At 47.4% G+C, this 18,936-nt stretch overlaps 2 protein-coding genes across 3 annotated transcripts; one reads left to right on the forward strand and one right to left on the reverse strand.

Moving 5' to 3' along the window:
• Window positions 1–1,043: 1,043 nt before the first annotated feature.
• DRC2 (dynein regulatory complex subunit 2) lies at window positions 1,044–9,083 on the forward strand. Its single transcript, XM_082634653.1, has 8 exons — window positions 1,044–1,339; window positions 1,898–2,065; window positions 5,300–5,469; window positions 5,870–6,008; window positions 7,178–7,375; window positions 7,578–7,796; window positions 8,167–8,319; window positions 8,417–9,083. Exons 1-8 carry the CDS (start codon window positions 1,208–1,210, stop codon window positions 8,732–8,734), a joined length of 1,497 nt encoding a protein of 498 aa, XP_082490779.1. The 5' UTR covers window positions 1,044–1,207; the 3' UTR covers window positions 8,735–9,083.
• Window positions 9,084–9,179: 96 nt separating this feature from the next.
• FKBP11 (FKBP prolyl isomerase 11) lies at window positions 9,180–12,938 on the reverse strand. Of its 2 annotated transcripts, XM_082634654.1 has the most exons (6): window positions 12,706–12,938; window positions 12,455–12,520; window positions 11,986–12,073; window positions 11,656–11,689; window positions 11,234–11,304; window positions 9,180–9,418 (listed from the first exon to the last, which is right to left on the reverse strand). In XM_082634654.1, exons 1-6 carry the CDS (start codon window positions 12,832–12,834, stop codon window positions 9,201–9,203), a joined length of 606 nt encoding a protein of 201 aa, XP_082490780.1. In that variant the 5' UTR covers window positions 12,835–12,938; the 3' UTR covers window positions 9,180–9,200. The 2 variants fall into 2 exon arrangements, with proteins under 2 accessions (XP_082490780.1, XP_082490781.1); XM_082634655.1 differs by lacking the exons at window positions 11,986–12,073; window positions 12,706–12,938.
• Window positions 12,939–18,936: the final 5,998 nt, after the last annotated feature.

The raw sequence follows: 18,936 nt of genomic DNA on the forward strand, positions 1-18,936 counted from the left end.
AGTGAGAGGCCCGCAGGGAGGCCGCGATAGTGAGAGGCCCGCGCACCGCGATGAGGAGTGGCCCCCACTTGCCACAACTGGAGAAAGCCCTCGCACAGAAACGAAGACCCAACACAGCCATAAATAAATAAATAAAAATTAAAAAAAAAAACAACTTTATTGAGGCACATTTTGCATATCATAATTTGCCCTTTTCAAGGATATAATGCAATGATTTTTTTAACCCAAATTCATCAAGTTGTCCAAAATAAATCAGTTTCAGAACATTTTCATCAACCCAATATGATCTCTCATGTGCATTTAATGTTAATCTCTGTCCCCCCCTCCAAGCAATTTGTAGTTTACTTTGCATCTTTATAGCTTTGCCTTTTCTGGGTAGTTCACATAAATGGAAACTTACAATATGTGGCCTCTTGCATCCGCCTACTTTGAGCATGTTTCTGCGGTTTATCCACATTGTAGCATGCATGCATAGTCTGTTCCTTTTTTATTGTTGAATAGTATTCCACTGTGTGGAAAGAGCATATTTTGTCTACCACTCACTTGTTTTGGGACATTTCGGTTGTTTCCAATTGGGCTATTATGAATAACGCTGCTAAGAATATTCCTGTGCAAGTCTTTATGTGGATACACTCTCATTTCTCTTAGATTGATGTCTGAAAGTGAAATTGCTGGTTCACACTGTAAATTTATGTTTAACATTTTAAGAAACTGCCAAACTGTTTTCCAAAGTGGCTGTACCATTTTGCATCCCCACCACCAGTGTATGAGGGTTCCTGTTTCTCCATACATCTCCAAAATTTGTTATTACTTGTAATTTAAAATATGCATTATGTGAAAAATAATACAAAAAAGAGTTTTAAATGGTCATTGAGGAAGCTAGGGATTTTGAGAAGTAAAAGACCCTCTCTCAAAAACTGACTGCGGTCCTCCAACGGGCAGAGGGCGCTCCGAGCCAAGACCTCTTCTCCTATCCGTTACAGCGCCATCTTAGCGAGATCCCCGTTGCTAGGAGACGGAGATGCGTCTTTTGGTTTGGGAGCCTTGCCTCACCGCTATCCCAGGCTATCTCTTGCCTGAGGTCTGAGATCTAAGGTCCAACTACCCTCCAGGGGCAGTTCCAGAAGTCACCTTTCTGGGGACATTTTCCTCCTACCCCCTCTAGCGCTGGCCCTGGCAGGCGGACGATCCTCGCCCAGATCCAGCTATGTCTAAGAAAGGGAAAAAGGCCAAGATGCCCCTGTCCGATGAGGAGCAGCTGCTTCTGTTTCAGCAGAAGTTGCTGGCAGAGGAGGAGATGGCCAAGAAGAAAGAGAGGCTCCTGAACCAGTTCTTGCAGGTGATGGATTTTTGCATTAACTCTCTGCCCAACCCCACACACCCCCTGCACTTGTCCTGTTGCCTTGACCCTGTCATTGTGGTAGCCTCATTTTCATGCTAGCCTCCGCTCCTCTGGAAATCTTAAGACCCAGATATACTTAGATTTCAAGCAATATTTTCTGGGGGAAGGGGCAGTTCTCTGTGAAGCATGGAGGGAGGAAGGTGGTGTAGAGCTTGACAATCACTCCTGAGCCCCAGAACTGGGACAGTAGGTGCTATCAGCCGTCTGAGCTGTCTGAACTTGTGATATTCTCCCTCGAGGTGGGTCATTACAAACAATACCCTGCTCTGATGCTTCCACCCAGAAGGAAATTCACCCTAGCCCTCCCTAAAATGCCATTGGGCTGCTCCTGTCTTACTTCAGACCCTCCCAAAACAAGCACAGGAACTCCTGAATGTTAGCCATCAGGAGCTTTGGTCCCTCAGAAAAGAAAAAGCGTGATCTTGTTTGTTGTACTGTATCAGGGCTTTTAACCCTGACCTCTGGGAGGGGGTGGTTATTTATTCCTTCACACAGGACAAGCTGGCCAAGGAGGAGCACAACAGTGCTCTGAACCTTAATAAGATTAACACACAGTGGAGGACGGTCCTTCGGGAAGTCAAGACCAGAGAGCTTCATAAGGACATTGAGATCCTCAGCCAAACGTTTGAACGAGTGGTGGACTGCAAGGACAGTGTCATCAAGGCAAGCTCTCTTCCCAAAGAAACACTTGAATATGACTGTCTTGATCTCAATAGAATGGGCCTAGTGAAGTAATTAATCTTAAAGCCCTCCCAAGACACATGAAATGAAAACTAGAATATTGAGCCGTCATCCTTCTCCCTCTGTTAGAGGAGCCATTCTCCTTGGTCATCTACTGCCTCAAACCAGTACTATATTAGAGTTGTAAGGCACAGTAGACATCACCCAATGACTTGAACTTAGTCCTATACCTTCATTTCAATATAAGAAGACTCAGTTCCAGAGGCAGGAACCAGTTTGCTCAAGGTCACACAGCTAGTCAGTGAGAGAGCTGTGACTACACACGGATTTCTTGATCCCCACTCCAGTGCTTTATTCAACCAAACTCTGTTTGGCCTCTTTGATTCAACTTCAGTGGCCCTGGATGAGGTTGAGAAGATCTCCATCGGTAAGAGCAGTTCTGTGTCTCTAAGCAATTCAATCAGCCAACCTTATATTTTTGGGAAGTTCTTGAGTTGAGTATATACCATCTTTTCTTCTAAGGGATTTTTTCTCTTGAGTTCCAAATCCCTTATTCAGGATCCCTCGATATCTGTTCCTGGCTGTGTCACTGTCCTCAAAACTGAGCTCATGAGCTCCTCCTTCTCTAGCCAGACCCATTTCCCATCCTCCACCATCTGATCTTCCTCATACTCTCTATTTGGGTGGCTGGTACCATTCACCAGATCACCCAACCCAGGAATCTGGGAATCATCCCAGCTTTTGCTTCCATTCCTAACTTCTGTTACTAAGTCTTGTATAAATCTTCTGCTTAAATATTTTTCAAAGTCACATCCTGCTCTTCTTCCCCACTGTCCTGCTGTAGGTGAGACGGGCATTATCTATTGCAATACTCTTTTTATTTTTAAATTTTATTTTATTTATTTATTTGGGGCTGTGTTGGGTCTTCATTGCTGTGTGTGGGCTTTCTCTAGTTGTGGCGAGCGGGGGCTACTCTTTGTTGCGGTGCGCGGGCTTCTCACTGTGGTGGCTTCTCTTGTTGCAGAGCACGGACTCTGGGCACGAGGGCTTCGGTAGTTGTAGCGCGAGGGCTTCGGTAGTTGTAGCACACGGGCTCAGTAGTTGTGGCTCACAGGCTCTAGAGCGCAGGCTCAGTAGGTGTGGCGCACAGGCTTAGTTGCTCCGCGGCATGTGGGATCTTCCCAGACCAGGGCTCAAACCCGTGTCCCCTGCACTGGCAGGTGTATTCCTAACCACTGCGCCACCAGGGAAGTCCTCACCAGGATTATCTTTCTAAAGCAAATATCTGATCCTGTTACTCCACTGTGTAAATCTCCTTAGTGGCTCCCCTCTTCTACAGAAAAAATCGAAACTCCTTGGAAGGAACATCAAACATCAAAGCCCTTCATGATCTGGCCTCTACCTGTACCTTTCACATAGCCAGCCCTCTTTCCTGTGCCTTTGCACATGCCATTCCCTATCTCCCCAGTTTTCCTGGCAAACTCTCACTCCTCCTTCAAGAGTGATACAAATGACATCTCTGCTACGAAGCCCTCCTCAGTGCTCTTAGTCAGATGTAGGCACTAAGTCCTTTATATCCCATTGTCACTGGGAAATCATCAACCTCATAGCATTTTCCATGCTGTAATTTCTTTTCAGAATTTACGAAATCGGAATTTAATCTGAACTTTATACCTGGTTTTTTTTTGTTTTTTGTTTTTTCAGAATTTATTGTAATTTTCTACTTATATAACTTTTCCTACTGCAAGACTTCAAGCTCCTCTGGGGGCAGTGAGAATGTCTTTTCATCTCCGAATCTTCGGCATCCAGCACGGTGCTGGTACATAGCAGGTTTAGTAAACATTTCTTGAGTGACTGAATAGTCTTCCATTATCAGCACCTATATCAGATCTTTTTCATACCAAACATATAAGGTAAAAGCTAGCAATGTAGTAGTTTACAGTGAGTGGATCATGTGGGCATTTGGTAAATGCTGTTTTGCTTTATTCACTTAATTTGTTTTACTTTTTTGAATAGGTAGTTCACTCACAATATTCAAAATTCAAAAGATCAAAAAGTTATATAGAGAAAAGTTCCCTCCCACTGGTGCCTTTCAGCCACCCAATGCCCCTCCCAATGATTTTAGTTTCATGAGTAAACCTTTTTTTTTTTTACACAAATGGTAGTATTACATAGTGTTCTGCCCCTTGCCCTTTTCACTTAATAATATATCCTGGGGATTATTCAACATTAGCCCATAAAGAGCTTCTCATTTTTCTTTAACAACTGCATAGTATACTGTATTGTAGTTTAACATGTTACTTTGTCCTCGGTATTTCCTGTGTCTTGGTAATTCGATCTAGAAGCTTGCAGGTGTTGTGTTCTTCTATTAGGAGGCACATTTGTGATGTTAGCCGCTGTTGATTATCCATTAATTCATTGGGGATTGCAAAATGCTGATTTTCTAATAGTATTCTTTTTTCATTTATTAGTTTGAATACTTCTATAAAGAGATACTATCATTTACCATTCAGTTACCCAGAGGTATACTTTATATAAGAAATGCTTATATACACTATAGTTTACATAAGAAATGCTCTTTCTCTTCCCTTTATAAACCAGTTTAAAAAAAAAAAGAATCGGTTATCTGGCATCCTCTAATGGTAACTGATTTTTTTTAAGTATCCTGATAAACTCATAATCAAACATATTTGATATGTTTTGATCCATTGCAGTTCTTATCCATATTGATGCTCACACGGTCCCTTTTTTTTCTAGTGGACATGTTCTCGTTTTTTATTGCTACATCACAAGCCACCCTAAATTAGCGACTACGACAACAATTTATTTCACTCTCTCTCGTGGTTCTGCAGGTTGACTTAGCTTACCAGGGAGGTAGGTTCTTGCCTGACATCTCTCGTACGGTTTTCAGTCAGATGTCATTTGGGGCTGCAGTCATCTGAAGGCTTGACCGAGCTGGATGTGTAAGAGGACTGGCAGTTGATTCTGACTATCCGCTGGGAGCTCAGCTGGGCTGTCGACTGGAATGAATGCTTCCACATGGCCCCTTCACCAGCACTGGCTTCTCACATTCAAAAGTGGCAGAGCCAGAGCTCCCAGAGCCAAAGAAGTGGATTTAGGGACTAGGGGAAATAGGAACTAGCTAGCCGAATACATTTTTATTTTCTCACATAGATGCCACTCAGCCAAAATGGTAACTCTGTGTTTCCTACCCAGTCGTTAGTGAAGGACCTGTCAGAAGCTGAGGAGCAGTACGCCCACGCGCTGCGCAGCCACTTGCACAACATCGACCGGCTCTTGGCCCTGCAGAGATGCCGGCTCAGCCTCCTAGAGGAAAGTTACAACGTGGAGCTGGAGGCCCTAACCAAGGAGTTTGAGACAGAAAGGTATGGGGACCTAAGAGGAGATATGGGGGGGTTGAGCCTAGGGGACTATCCAGAGCCTATGTCAAGATGCTGGCTGTAAGCAGCCACCCACTTTCAACTATCAAAATCCTATACCCATCTACCTCTCTGGGGGACAGGGATGGGAAGGAGACTTTTCACTGCAACCTTTTGTACTTTTTGATTTTTGTATCCTATGAATATATTACCTATTCACAAATCAAAATAATTTTATTCATTCTTTCTGACCCTGAAAAGAATAGAACCCGCCTTCCCTCTGTTCTTCTTCAGTACCTAAGAGTTTGTACCATTCATATAGTTTTATTATATACTGCTTTGCATTGTCATTATTGATCCCTATGCTTTATGCCACAGAGCAGAGACAGTATCTTATCTCCTATAGGAAGACAATTATTGACCAACATGAAAAAGAGATTCACTACCTACAAGATGTCTTCATGGCCATGGAGCAGAACTGCATAGATTCTGAGTACAAAAGCAAGCTGGAGTTCCAGAGCATGTGGGACGATCTCAAAAACAAGGTACAGAGGGAGAGCAGAAGGGCAGGAACTGGGAGAAAGTGAGAGAAAATCGCTCAAGGCTAGTAGAGCTAGAAGAGATCCCTTTAACCAACATAGCCAATAAAATGCCTGTTGCCGCTGTAGGTACCCCTACTGCTTTTTGTAATTTTGTGAAAATTGGTGGGGAGGGAGAACCATTCTGAAATGTCAAGGAAGTGCATTTTAGAGCTAATGCACACCAAGGAGATCGTCTGGCTTCACCCCTGTGATTTGTAGATGAAGAAATTAAGGCCCAAAGAAGTGAAATGACCTGCCAAAGTCATGCTGCTGGTCTGTGGTAGAGCCAGGGGGAGAGTCTAGTTCTCCTGTCCCTTGGCCCCAAGAGCTTCCACCACCCTGGAGGCTGCAGACTTAGCCAACCTGCAGACCTGGATTTGGGGGGTGGGGCCCTTTGCTTCTTTTTGGCTGCGTTGGGTCTTCATTGCTGTGCGCAGGCTTTCTCTAGTTGCGGTGAGCAGGGGCTACTCTTCCTTGTGGTGCGTGGGCTTCTCATCACGTTGGCTTCTCTGGTTGCGGAGCATGGGCTCTAGGCATGCGGGCTTCAGTAGTTGTGGCATGCGGGCTCAGTAGTTGTGGCTTGTGGGCTCTAGAGCGCAGGCTCAGTAGTTGTGGCGCACGGGCGTAGTTGCTCCGCGGCATGTGGGATCCTCCCGGACCAGGGCTCGAACCCGTGTCCCCTGCATTGGCAGGTGGAGTCTTAACCACTGCACCACCAGGGAAGCCCCCGCTTTGTTTTTATTTTGCTTCATTAAAAATTTTTATAAGCTTTCTACATTTAAAAATTGGAAGATTTCACATAAAAATCAAAATTTTCAGCTTCCCTTGAAAAATGTAAAGATCTGGTAACACTGGGCCACATTCCAAATGGAGACATTCATGTGAAGCTGAGCAGCTGTGCTCCCACCCCCCCAAACACACATCAATGGAGCATTTCCTCTCTGGTTCGCCACAGGCCCCATCTAGCCCACAGCGCTTATTTATATCATCTGCCTGGTTTGTAGGCATTTTCACTGGCAACCTCTGCACCATGCTGTGCTACAAACAGTTCAAGAGGAGGAGGTTGCTGGTGGAAGTGAAAGGGTGCTAATAGGGTAATTCCAAGCACTGGCTATTTTGGGGCCACTTCCCAGAATTTAGAAGAGAAGCACTTTCTAAGACTGCAACATGAGCATATAGTAGAAGATCTGTGGAGAAGGTTCCAGGATGCACTCAAGAATTACACTGATGCCACAGAGGATCGAAAGATCACCTTTGAGACTCTAAAGGTAAAGGACGAGAAGAGCTCCAAAGAGATTGAAGCACAGATGAAAAAAATACGGAGACTACAGGTTAGTGCAGCCCAACTGAAAGACTCACTGCTTTAACTGTTCCATTATCCCCTGTTCTTCTTTCCCCAGTTTCTACTGGGCCTCATCACTGGCTGGGGAAAGATGGTATGCTCTGGTATCAGTCCCCAGACAGTCCTTTTACCTGCTCACTGAAGACCCTCACCTAGTCAAGTGTTTCCTCTGACTTACCCTGTTCCTCTAGGATTCCATAATTATTTTAAAAGGCAAGATCATGGTGCACGGCCGCGAGAGTAAAGAACAGAACCAGGACATTCGTGATGACAAGGAGTTGGTCCTTGTACAACTGCGAAAACTTAAGGCCCAAAGGACTCAGGCCCGGGGGATATCACAGGAGAACTTAGTCAAACTCACCCTGGAAAGTAATGCCACCCTCAAGGCCCTGAGGAAGATTGTCGACAAGGTAACAAAGGGGAGAGGGCAGCCAGAACAAAACCAAGGAACACGACTCCCTGCGAAGCGAAAGGGGCTGGGGAGACATAGAGGGCTTCCCCCTGCTTCCTGCCTGAGTGCACACTTGGAATACCTACTGTATTCCATGTTCCCTCTCCTCTCACATTTTAAGTGAAATTAGTTCATGATGAATGAATTTTAGAAGAGTATAAAATCCTTGGAATAGTGCTTGGCACATAGCTCTCTCTCTTGGATGTATTTATTACTTTTGTCTCCCATTTGGATGAGTAGCTCCCCTGGATTGAAGCAGGGGAACCAAATCCACTATTTCCCCTCCCCACCCCCTTTCCTAATGAAAGGTCTCTTCTTGCTTCCAATAGGGTGAAAAGGTCCTTAAACTTGCTGAAATATGTAGGAAATTTGAAACAGAGGAAGAAAAAGTGCTGCCTTTTTATTCGTCGGTATTGACTCCTGAGGAGCAGGAGGACATAGAGAAGATTGACCCAGAGGGGTTTAATGAGGAGCTTGGAAAGGTAAGCTTCCTACTGCCCGGAGGCCACCGCCCAAGGCTGGGGCTGCACTTGCTAACGGGTGCTACCACACCCCTTCTCCCTTTAATTCAATTCCCAGGTGATAATGGACTACATAGGGATGGAGAATTTCTGGAAAAGGTACAACAAAGTGAAACTGGAGCAACTGAGCCTTCAACACAGACGTGCCCAGTTGTTAGAAATCAATGAGAAGCTGCGGGAGATGCTCAAGCAGTACTTGGATGGCATCTCAGTGAGTGATGAAGTGCTGAGCCAGCTCAGCCCACGCTTCATCGTCAATCATCGCAGCAACTTACCCCAGCCCCCATCCACGCCTACAGCCCAGCCAGGTGACCAAAAACCTCCAGCCACTTACAACATCATTGAAGCAGCCCATGTGATCTCCCACATCCTGTGATACAAGGAGAAAATCTCTTTTCAACCCCCAGAGAATGTTTTGAGAGACCTGAGAACTTTGCTATTAAAAATCTCCATGGAGTTTATGAGCTCCTTGTATCTTTGCCATGTTGGATAGAACAGTCTACTTGGAGGACACTAGGAATACAGCGGCCCTAGGGGGTAAAGAGAATAGCTAGGCAACTACCCAGAGGCTTACTTCTCAGTGATGGATTGCTCCTCAGTCAGGACACCATGGGAGCCAAAACACATACCTTCGGGACCCAGAGATCCTATGGTCCTTGGGGTAAGTTAGGACAGGAAGAAGAGGGCCAGGAGAAGAGATCCAAAGCCTCCAACCACCCCCATGCCAGGCAAGACCCAACTAAGAATGCCCTTTCTCCCCAGCCCTTTACCTTTTTCCCACTTACAAAGGTAGCAGCAGAAAGTATCGGGTGAAAAATGCAAAGGTTTTAAAAAATTATTGTTTATTTCTTTTTGCTCTTGTTTCGTTTCTCTTCCTTGAGCTTCTTTTTGGAGACTTTAGGTCTGCTGGCCTTTTTGTATAGGTGATACCCAATGAGGCCCAGGAGGGTTGGCACCATGGCCATGCCTACCAGAGGCAAAATGCCCTTCACCAGCTTTTGCCAGTAGTTGGCTCGGATCAGTGCAATGAGCTCCACGTCAAAATGCAGCTCTGCATCCGCTGGAGGCAGAGAGGAGGTGAAGGTTAGAATCCCTGTGCATGTTACCCAGGACTCAAATCTGAATGAAAGGGGGGAGGGCAGAGCACAACCACAGCACCAACTGTAAAGCTGGCAAGATTTAAATGTGGGGCTGAGATCTCTTACAAAGGCAGAAGCAGAGGAGGGTTATGAGCTATCTAGTTATAGTCAAATATACAAGTGTGGCTTGTATTCACTGACAGGTCTTTGCCAGGATAGGAAAACTTTCTGTGAAAAGTACTTGTAAAGTCCATTTGTAAGTTAGAGACCTCTGTACTAACTGTATTCCATTTCTAAACAGCCATATATCTTTGCAGGGCTGAAATTAATTGGATTTAAACTAGACTTTTTAAAATTTCACCAACCAATAAGCACACCTCAATGTGATTGTTAAACAAAAAAAAATAGGTGTTTCAACGTAAGGGCTAGAGAGGAAGAAGGATGTGGTTTAAGAAGTAAGGAGTGGGGCGTCCCTGGTGGCGCAGTGGTTGAGAGTCCACCTGCCGATGCAGGGGACACGGGTTCGTGCCCCGGTCTGGGAAGATCCCACATGCTGCGGAGCGGCTGGGCCCGTGAGCCATGGCCGCTGAGCCTGCATGTCCAGCGCCTGTGCTCCGCAACGGGAGAGGCCACAACAGTGAGAGGCCCGCGTACCGCAAAAAAAAAAAAAAAAAAAGAAGTAAGGAGTGGAGGAATGGACAGGAATGAGTTGGGGGAGAAATGCAAACAAGCAGCACTGGAAATGAGGAGGTAACAGAACTTTGGGTAAAAGAATTTCTCTTTAGTCCCCTGACCCTCTCTATGGGTCTCTGTCTAAGCTGGAACTCAGATAAGAACTTTTATCCCAATACTCTGAAGTACAAGTCATTTTCGCTAATAGAACATTTCTTATAACCAAAAGCAAGAGATATGCATCTTGGGAAATCTGTCCAGTCTCAGGCCTTCAAAAATAGGTATCAGCAGTGACCTGTGAGGGCTTTTAAAGTTAGGGGGTAGGCTTGGCTTTTTTTTTTTTTAACTTATTTATTTTTAATTTTTATTTATTTAATTTATCTTGGTGGCACCAGGTCTTAGTTGCAGCATGCATGTGGGATCTAGTTCCCTGACCAGGGATCAAACCCGAGTCCCCTGCATTGGAGGGAGGATTCTTAACCACTGCACCACCAGGGAAGTCCCAGGCTTGGGTTTTAAAAGTTGTTTTTTGTTTTATTTTGTTTTGAATTACTTGACTGTGATCATTTTTACTATCTCTTTCCTGGTGGAGGCTGAAAAGAACGGTGGGGATGTGGTGAGAAGCCATGCCAACTGCACAACCAACAGTTTGGAGTTGTAGGAAAAGGGCAGGAAAGAAGTCCAGAGTTCTCGGAGAGGTGGCACAGGCAGCAGACTCATGTGGCTCAAGCAGGTGTCTCCTCCCTAAAAAGTTGCTGTCTGCCAGAGGACAAGCCAGTGGCTTTAACAGGTTATACGTTCCTAGTCCCTGCTGGTGATCTGAGGAGGAAGAAGGTGGCCCTGCAGAAGGAAGCCTCAGCCACTCCTGTACCTTTCAGCAAACTGGGTTTAGACTTTCTCAGTCTCCAGACAAAGTGCATAGCTCCTTGTATGTAGCTCTTAAAGACTGGGTTTTTTTGTTTGTTTTTGCTGCACAGTGCAGCATGTGGGATCTTAGTTCCCAAATCATGGATCCAACCTGCGCCCCCTGCATTGGAAGCATAGAGTCTTAACCACTGGACTGCCAGGGAAGTCCCCGGGCCTGGGTATTTTGATAGCCACAGAGAGAGGCCTAGTCAGATTACCTGGGATAGATGGTGGAAATCCCCGTTTTCCATAGGCCAAGTGAGAAGGAATGATTACCCTTCGCTTCTCTCTGAGGGAAGGAATGTTAGTCATAGCCAGAGGTGGGAAGAGGTGGACCAGCCACCTCAGTCCATCTGAAGCCCCACCAACAAAACCCTCTGGATATTCACACTCAAAACGTGAACTTTCCCATCTGAGCACCAAACAGGTTGACCAGCCAAGGCGTCCATCCCCCCACATGTCTCAACTCCACCAACAAAATCCACAGCCAGAAAGCCTGAGACTTCATCCAAAGCCTCAGTGCCCAGTGACCTTGACCTGCCCAGTGTGAAGCCAAGGCCCATTCTCCTGCCTCCTCTAGGAGCAGGGATAGCAGAGCCATGCAGAGGGGGTACCCAAGCCCACCTGCCCAGATACTCACCCCACACACATGTCTAGAAGGCTCTGCTCCAGACCTTGAGGAAGAAGACACAACTGAATAGGAAACTACCTACATTCCCCAAATCCCAGGAGAGGAGGCTCAAAGGCTCCCCATGGACCCTCAGTTGAGCTCCCCACTGCTGGAATCTCTGGCTTCCAATGTGGTATGGGGCAAGAGGAGTTCTAGAAGCGGGGCTTGAACCTCAGGAGGTGGCTGGTAGAGCCCTGGGGTCTTATTCCAGGGGACATTTCCACTGTAGCTTAGGAGTTGAAGAAGCTAAGCAAGGGCTTAGGTTGGGAAGAAGTGGAATGGGAGGTACGGCTCACATACCTGGTATCACCTGCTTTTGGCCAAGTTCTATAACCAGAGGATCTCTGGTCAGAGAAGTGTCAAAGATGCGTCCATCTACCAAGCTGCCCTGGGTGGGGGGGAGGGTGTGGAAAGAGCTTCTAGAGCACACACCTAGTACCTCTGCCTCCCAGCAGGGCGCGCACACACCTGGGCCTCGGTCGGCAACCCCCTTGCGACTGCTGCCTAGCATTCCCCTCGGGGCAGAAAGGGCTGGCGCTTCTCGGAGATCCCTCCACCCTTCACTTCTCAGGGCCCGGGAGGAACTGGCGGAAAAGCAGGGAGGTAAAAAGGGTAGGGAAGAGGAGCGCCCCTCCCCCGGCCACGTGCTGGAGGACCCCCAGAGCCGGAGTGACTCGCGAACCGCTTGCCACGTGTCCGAGCTAAAGCTGACGTGTTGCTGCAGGGCGCCGCCCACCCAGGCCCCGCCCCGGCCCCCCAGGCCCCTCACCGAGTAGTGTATGTGAAGCGTGTCTCCAAAGGCAGCAGGCTCAGCACACGGTTCCGGGGGCTCCACCTATGATCGCGCTACAGGAGTCACGGAGGCTCCTCCGAAGATCCCGTTCTTGCCCTTAGACTCAGCACCCCCAATTCAGTCCCCGCACTGCCTCTCCTCCCCGCTCCCAGATTCCTTGAGACCCCGGCATTCTCCTCACGAGGCCCGACCTCCACAGAGCCCGCCCGGGACTATCTCCTCCTCACCAGGGTCTCTACTTGGAGGGTCCGGACGGGACTTTCGGTTTCGAGCCCAGCCTCAGCCCGGCACACCGCCCCACTGAGCAGCAGCAGCAGCAGCAGACGGAGCGGGAAAAGTGAGGGGCGCAGGGTCATGACTGGATGGGGGCAGGGCACGGGACACCCAGGACAGGCTGTTGGGCGGCAGCGGCTAGGACCGCAGTTCCTTCAGCGCCCAGGCCAGACTGGACGGGACGGGGCGGGTCGCGACGCGCGCCAGCTCCTCCTCCCGCAGCCCTTCCTCCACCTTGTCCCCACCTCCTGGAGGGAGGAGGCCGCGGGAGCTCTCCCTGCCCTTTGAGATTCTGACCTGTCCGTTAGCCGTTCGGTCTCATAGCGAGGGGCTGGGCACGTAATGGCACCCATTTACGATTACCTACTGTGTTCCAGACACTTGTCTGTAATCCTCAAAACCACCTTGAAAGGTAGGCATAATTGTTTCCATTTTAGATGAGGAACTGGGTGTTCAGGTTAAGTAAGTTGCTCAAGGTCATCTAGCTAGGTGGTGACAGAGACAGGATTCAAACCCAGAACTACCCGAGTCCAGCCAGTTTGCGCTCTGGTCTTTCCTCTTAAAGATACACGTGTCCGGGCTTCCCTGGTGGCGCAGTGGTTGAGAGTCCGCCTGCCGATGCAGGGGACACGGGTTCGTGCCCCAGTCCGGGAAGATCCCACATGCCGCAGAGCGGCTGGGCCCGTGAGCCATGGCCGCTGAGCCTGCGCGTCCGGAGACTGTGCTCAGCAACGGGAGAGGCCCGCGTACCACACACACAAAAATATATATATATATGTGTCTCCACACCTATCCTGGCAGTGTCTGGCTGGCCCACCGCAACCCAGCAGCTGCCAAAGGTCGTATCCCTCTCCCATACCCAGCCCTTCAGCTTGATTTTCTGGAGGTCATATACCCAAGAGGAGGAAGGGTGTTGTCCCATCACCCTGTCCTTAAGGTAACTGAAAAGAGCACAGGCTATTTCACTGTAAGGATGGGGTGAATCCCTGATCTTTTCCTCTGACATTACCATTTCCTTTCTCCTTTCATCAACAAACTTGTCAAAAGGTCAGCTACATACACCCATTTTATGTTTGTGCAAGGACTTCCGTTTGTTTGTTTTTAGAAATTCTTTATTTATTTATTTATTTATTTTGGCTGCATTGGGTCTTCGTTGCTGCGCGCGGACTTTCTCTAGTTGCGCCCAGCAGGGGCTGCTCTTCATTGCGGTGGCTTCTCTTGTGGGCTTCAGTAGTTGTGGCACATGGGCTCAGTAGCTGTGGCTTGCAGGCTCTAGAGCGCAGGCTCAGTAGTTGTGGTGCATGGGCTTAGTTGCTCCGCAGCATGCGGGATCTTCCCGGGCCAGGGCTCGAACCCGTGTCCCCTGCATTGACAGGTGGATTCTTAACCACTGTGCCACCAAGGAAGTCCCAGGACTTCAGTTTTTAAAAGACTTTTTAAGTTATTTCAGGTGACCCTACCAATCCCCTTCTGCATGATTTAAGCCCTCACTGCCCACTCAGGCCTTGGGTATCTCTGGATTTTCCTCCCTCAAAAGTCATCAGTGAGCTCACAGTCACCATATTTTGGATCACTTCTTAGGCCTTGTCCTCTTAAGCATCTCTCTGGTCCATGATGCCATTGAGCTCTGACTGCCCTCCCAAGCTCTAGACACCACTGTGTACTGGGGATCTCCACCTGGATGTTTGACCAGCACCTCAAATCAACACACACAATACCATACTCATTCCTCTTTCTCCTTCCATCCCACCTGCAACAATCTAGACTTCACTCCCAGCCTCCTGTTTCTGTTCCTGGTTCTGCTATCAGCACTCTCTTTGATTCTCCTCTCACCCCCACATTCAACCAGTCTGCTTTGGATTTTCCCTCCACAGCTTCTCCGGCTCTTTCTTTCTATTCCCACAGCTACCACCCTAATTAAACCTTCATTATTTCTCTTTTGGGTTTTCTTTTTTTTAAAAAAAAGCCCCCTCAGCAGGAGGAAATTTCTGGGGGTGATGGAATGCTCTATATCTTGATAGGGATGTGGGTTACATGGGTGTATGCCTGTCAGAACTTATCAAACTGTATTAAGATCTGTGCATGGCACTTTATGCAAATTATTCCTCAAATTTTTTTAAAAGGAAAAAAATCAAACACAAACAGAACTGTATTTCCATGTCTCCCTTAAAGTTGGATAAGGCCACGTGACTAAGTTCTGGCCTATAAGACATAAACCAAAGTGTTTGAAATATTGTCCTGGACTTCCAGGGAGGCTGCTTAAAGGAAGTTAATTTAACTAAGCAGTGTGTCGCAGTGCTCCACCTCCTCCCCCCCAGTCTCCTTCCCTTCCTTCTTTCTGCTGCCTGGAATATAGATGAGATGAATTACACTCTAGCAGCCATATTAGACCATGAGGCGACCATGAAGATGTAAGTAGGATAGTGAACAAAAAGAAGTCATCAGAGACTGATAACTGTAGAGCCACCATACCAGTCCTGATTGCCTACCACCAGACACCTTTTAACTGAGGTAGAAATGAACTTCTAGGGACTTCCCTGGCAGTCTAGTGGTTAAGACTCCGTGCTTCCACTGCAGGGGGCATGGGTTCGACCCCTGGTTGGGGAACTAAGATTCCACAGGCTGCACGGTGTGGCCAGAAAATTAAAAAGAAATGAACTTCTATCTTGTTAAAACAAGAAACAACAAAAGAGTAATAAGCCCCTCAGCCTCAGCCTCTCCCTACTCTAGCCCATTCTGTTCACTGTTGCTTCAGTCAGCTTCAGTCACGTTACCTACCTACCCACTAAAAAGCCTGCATGGCTCCACATTGCCCAGTGAATTAAATTCAGACTACCTGATATGCCAATTGAAAGCTTGCATCATCTGGTCTTAACCTGCCTTTCCAAACCTGGCTTTGATTCCGTGAAAATGAAAGCCATTTAAAGACAGGAACTTCACATTTCTCATTTCTATACTCTCATTGCCTAGTATGATGTCTGACACATTTGATGCTTGATAAATGTTTATAAATTGAATCAAATCCCCTTCATGCTCAGGGCATCAGATGAACCTGCGTTGTGTGTTTTCACCTCTGTGTGCAGTTCATGCTCTTCCTTCACCTGTCAAGCTCCTTCCAGGCCAAGTTTGAAGATCACCTCCGCTGTTAAGTCCTGATCCCCTTAGCTAGAAATGACTTCTCTTATTTCTGAACTTCAGGCACACTTGGGGACTTTAATGTGTTTTCCCTCGTGTTGTGGTTATTTGTGTATTCCCACTCCTCCCTCCCCCTCTCCTCTAAAGAGCGAGCTCACTGATGGCAAGGACAAGGTATCTGGAGTCCCTTAGGTGCTAGCTGCACAATACCCTCCATATAACAGATTCCAGACAAATATGTTTCATTTTGAGTAAATATTATATACTATGCAGTACTGAGAAACCATTAAAAAGGAAAACCTAACTACACTAATATAGAAAACCTCTAAGACAAACATATATACCTTTAAGTTTAAAAAAAAAGGTAGAATAATAGATGTGATGAGCCCCTTTATATTTTAACCCCTCCCCAAATGTGTGTAGATACATATATTTAGAAAAGGAACTAGAGGATGCACACCAAACAGTTGAGGGTGGTAACCTTTGAGGACAGAGTGAGCAGAGGGGAACAAGTCCTACATGCTGCTCTGAACACTTCTGTATTGTTTGGATCTTTTGCAATAAAAATTATTTTGGTCACAAAGATAAATTCTGAAATTACGATATTGCATGAATGCACGTGATACACAGCAACCCAAGGCAACGTGTGGGGGGTGTTGAGGGAGTTGTGCTAGCGGAGCTAAAGGAGCCAGGCCAGGAGAAAAACGTCCTTGTGACTAGAGAGGCCATGGCAGCTTTGCATACCTTAAAGGAAAGTAGTGTTTCTAAACAAGGGAGAAAGGCTAGAACGGCAGAGGGCCAGATATTTGGGGAAAATGAACCGACCAGTTTGGCTAAAGTAAGGGATTTAGCCAGAAGACCAGACAGAGGTAATTGGAGAGAGAAGAGAGAGCTGGTTGTGGAGAGCCTTGAATGGCAGTGGGAACCCACTGAAAGTTTCTGAGCAAAGGGGTGACCACACACACTGCACTGAGGCATCGGCTGACTGGAATGGTGCCACTGAGGTGGACGGCTACTGTCTTGTCCAGCTCTGAGGCTTTGTTTGGTAGGTAATCTGAATGGGAAGGGGTGAGAGAGGATGGTAGCAGAAAAGGGCAAAACTAAGACAACGTCACCCACAGAGGGCAGCAAAGCCCTCTTGGACCCGGAAGGGACCATGGAGGAAGGAGCTTTCTCCTTGGATCAAGTTAGGAGGAACCTGAAGGACAGAGAAAAGTGAGATGGTCCTGGGAAAGGCAGGGGAGCGGGCCCAACCCTGACTCAAGGCACAAGTTAATCAAAGGGCCATTCCTGGAGAGGTTTCCACCTTCAAAGGTATCTGTCAGCAAGTAGGAGAAACTACCACAGACCCCTGGCTTCCAAGACTCATGGGGTACCCATCATGTCCAGCTTGGTCAAGGGCAATGACGTTTATTCATTCATCAAGGTTGAGTGACTATCATGTGCCAGATAGTAAGCAAGGCACTGCTTTTTAAATGGTTTTAATACGTTTGACAGATTGTTAATAAATAAAAAGCTTGTGAGTCAGCATATACAAATCTGGGTTCAAAATCGAACGGCATATTTTCAGGAGCATGCACATACCCTGGCTGACTAGATCTTTTCTTTTTAGGTATGGTTATGCACTCATAACCAGGAGTGAAGCATTACCTCCCTCGCCCACCCTGCCCTTTGGCTGTTCTAGCCAGGGATGTCTCATCCCATCAATGCAAGATCTGGCATAGGCAAGAACAGATTCTCCATCTCCTGTTTATTACCTAAAGGCAGTATTCCTATATTCAGAACTCAGAAAAAAGCTAGCATCCAAATCCCTGTGATTCACTGCCCCAAGCTAAGCCCTCCAACCCTTAAAAGGCCTTGTACTCGAGTCTGTCTTAGGACAGCTCTCAACAAGGCGTGGGCGGGAGTGCCAGGTGGCCAAGTTCATTCTCAAACCTCCTGCCTGGCCCAGACTCACTGTCCAGACCTCCTCAGAGACAGCTCTCAATGCACCTGGTTTGGAGGAAGGGTCGGGGCAGGAAGGGTGCATGGGCAGAACTGGTCAGCTCTGGGAACAGAGAGCCAGAGTTCTGGCTTGCGAGGCACCCTCTCTACTCCACCACATTCAGCTCAGAAGCCAGCTTTGCTCCTAAGCTAGAGAGAGCCCAGATACTCTCTTCTGCAGCTCATGGCCATAGTGACACAAACAAGGAGACACTTACCTTCAAGGCTTGATGGTGAACAGTCCTGGCCCAGGTTCCTCACTTCCAGACCTCCAACCACTGCCTTCAGCAGCATTGCGCCCTTTACCACAGTCAAGGCTCAGATTTCCTCAGGCCTAACCCTTTCTTCCCTTTGCTCAGGAACTCAGGGTCATCCTTACCCATCCCAGTAATCAGTAATCAGGGCCAGGAAACCTAATTTGAATGAAAAACCTGCAGAGGAAAAAAGGCACCTGGATCCTATGACTCCCCAGTGACCAGCCTGATACTCTAACCTCCAGTTACCAGGCTAGAAAGTAGAAAACTGGACTTTGACCCTTGTACCTCCACACCCTCCTGAACTGGGAAAGAGACTATTCTCGGTAGTATAACTGCCTGCACAAAGACACCACTCCCTGCTGCAAGCAGCAAGGGGATATCCCTACACACTTACTCCCCGACTCTCACTACCCATGTGGTACTCTACGCTTATCCCAAGGATTCCAGAGTATCTCAGAAATAGATTCCCTGGTCTCTCCCTCAGTACTGTGGTTTGACTCCATCCTTAGCACATGTCTGGAAACACAGAAGGTACAAAATAAATACCTGTCAGTTTTCTGCTTTGACCAGTCTAGGTACTTGAAACTGGAAATGATGCGGTGACTCCCCAAAACCTTCAGACCTTATACCTCTAGTCTGAAAAAGTCATACATACTCACACTCATTCTCCCTGTCACTGCCTCCATCCCACCTGGACCAATCCAAGTACTTCCAATGGCTTTCTCCAGGCTCATTTTAGAAGCCCCCTTGCCCAGAGTATCCTGAAGTGGATCCTAGGTCCAGATCCTCTGCCAAGCCATGAATGAAGAG

The sequence above is a fragment of the Mesoplodon mirus genome (genome assembly GCF_964341445.2).
Source record: "Mesoplodon mirus genome assembly, chromosome: 11".
Lineage (NCBI taxonomy): Eukaryota > Metazoa > Chordata > Mammalia > Artiodactyla > Ziphiidae > Mesoplodon > Mesoplodon mirus.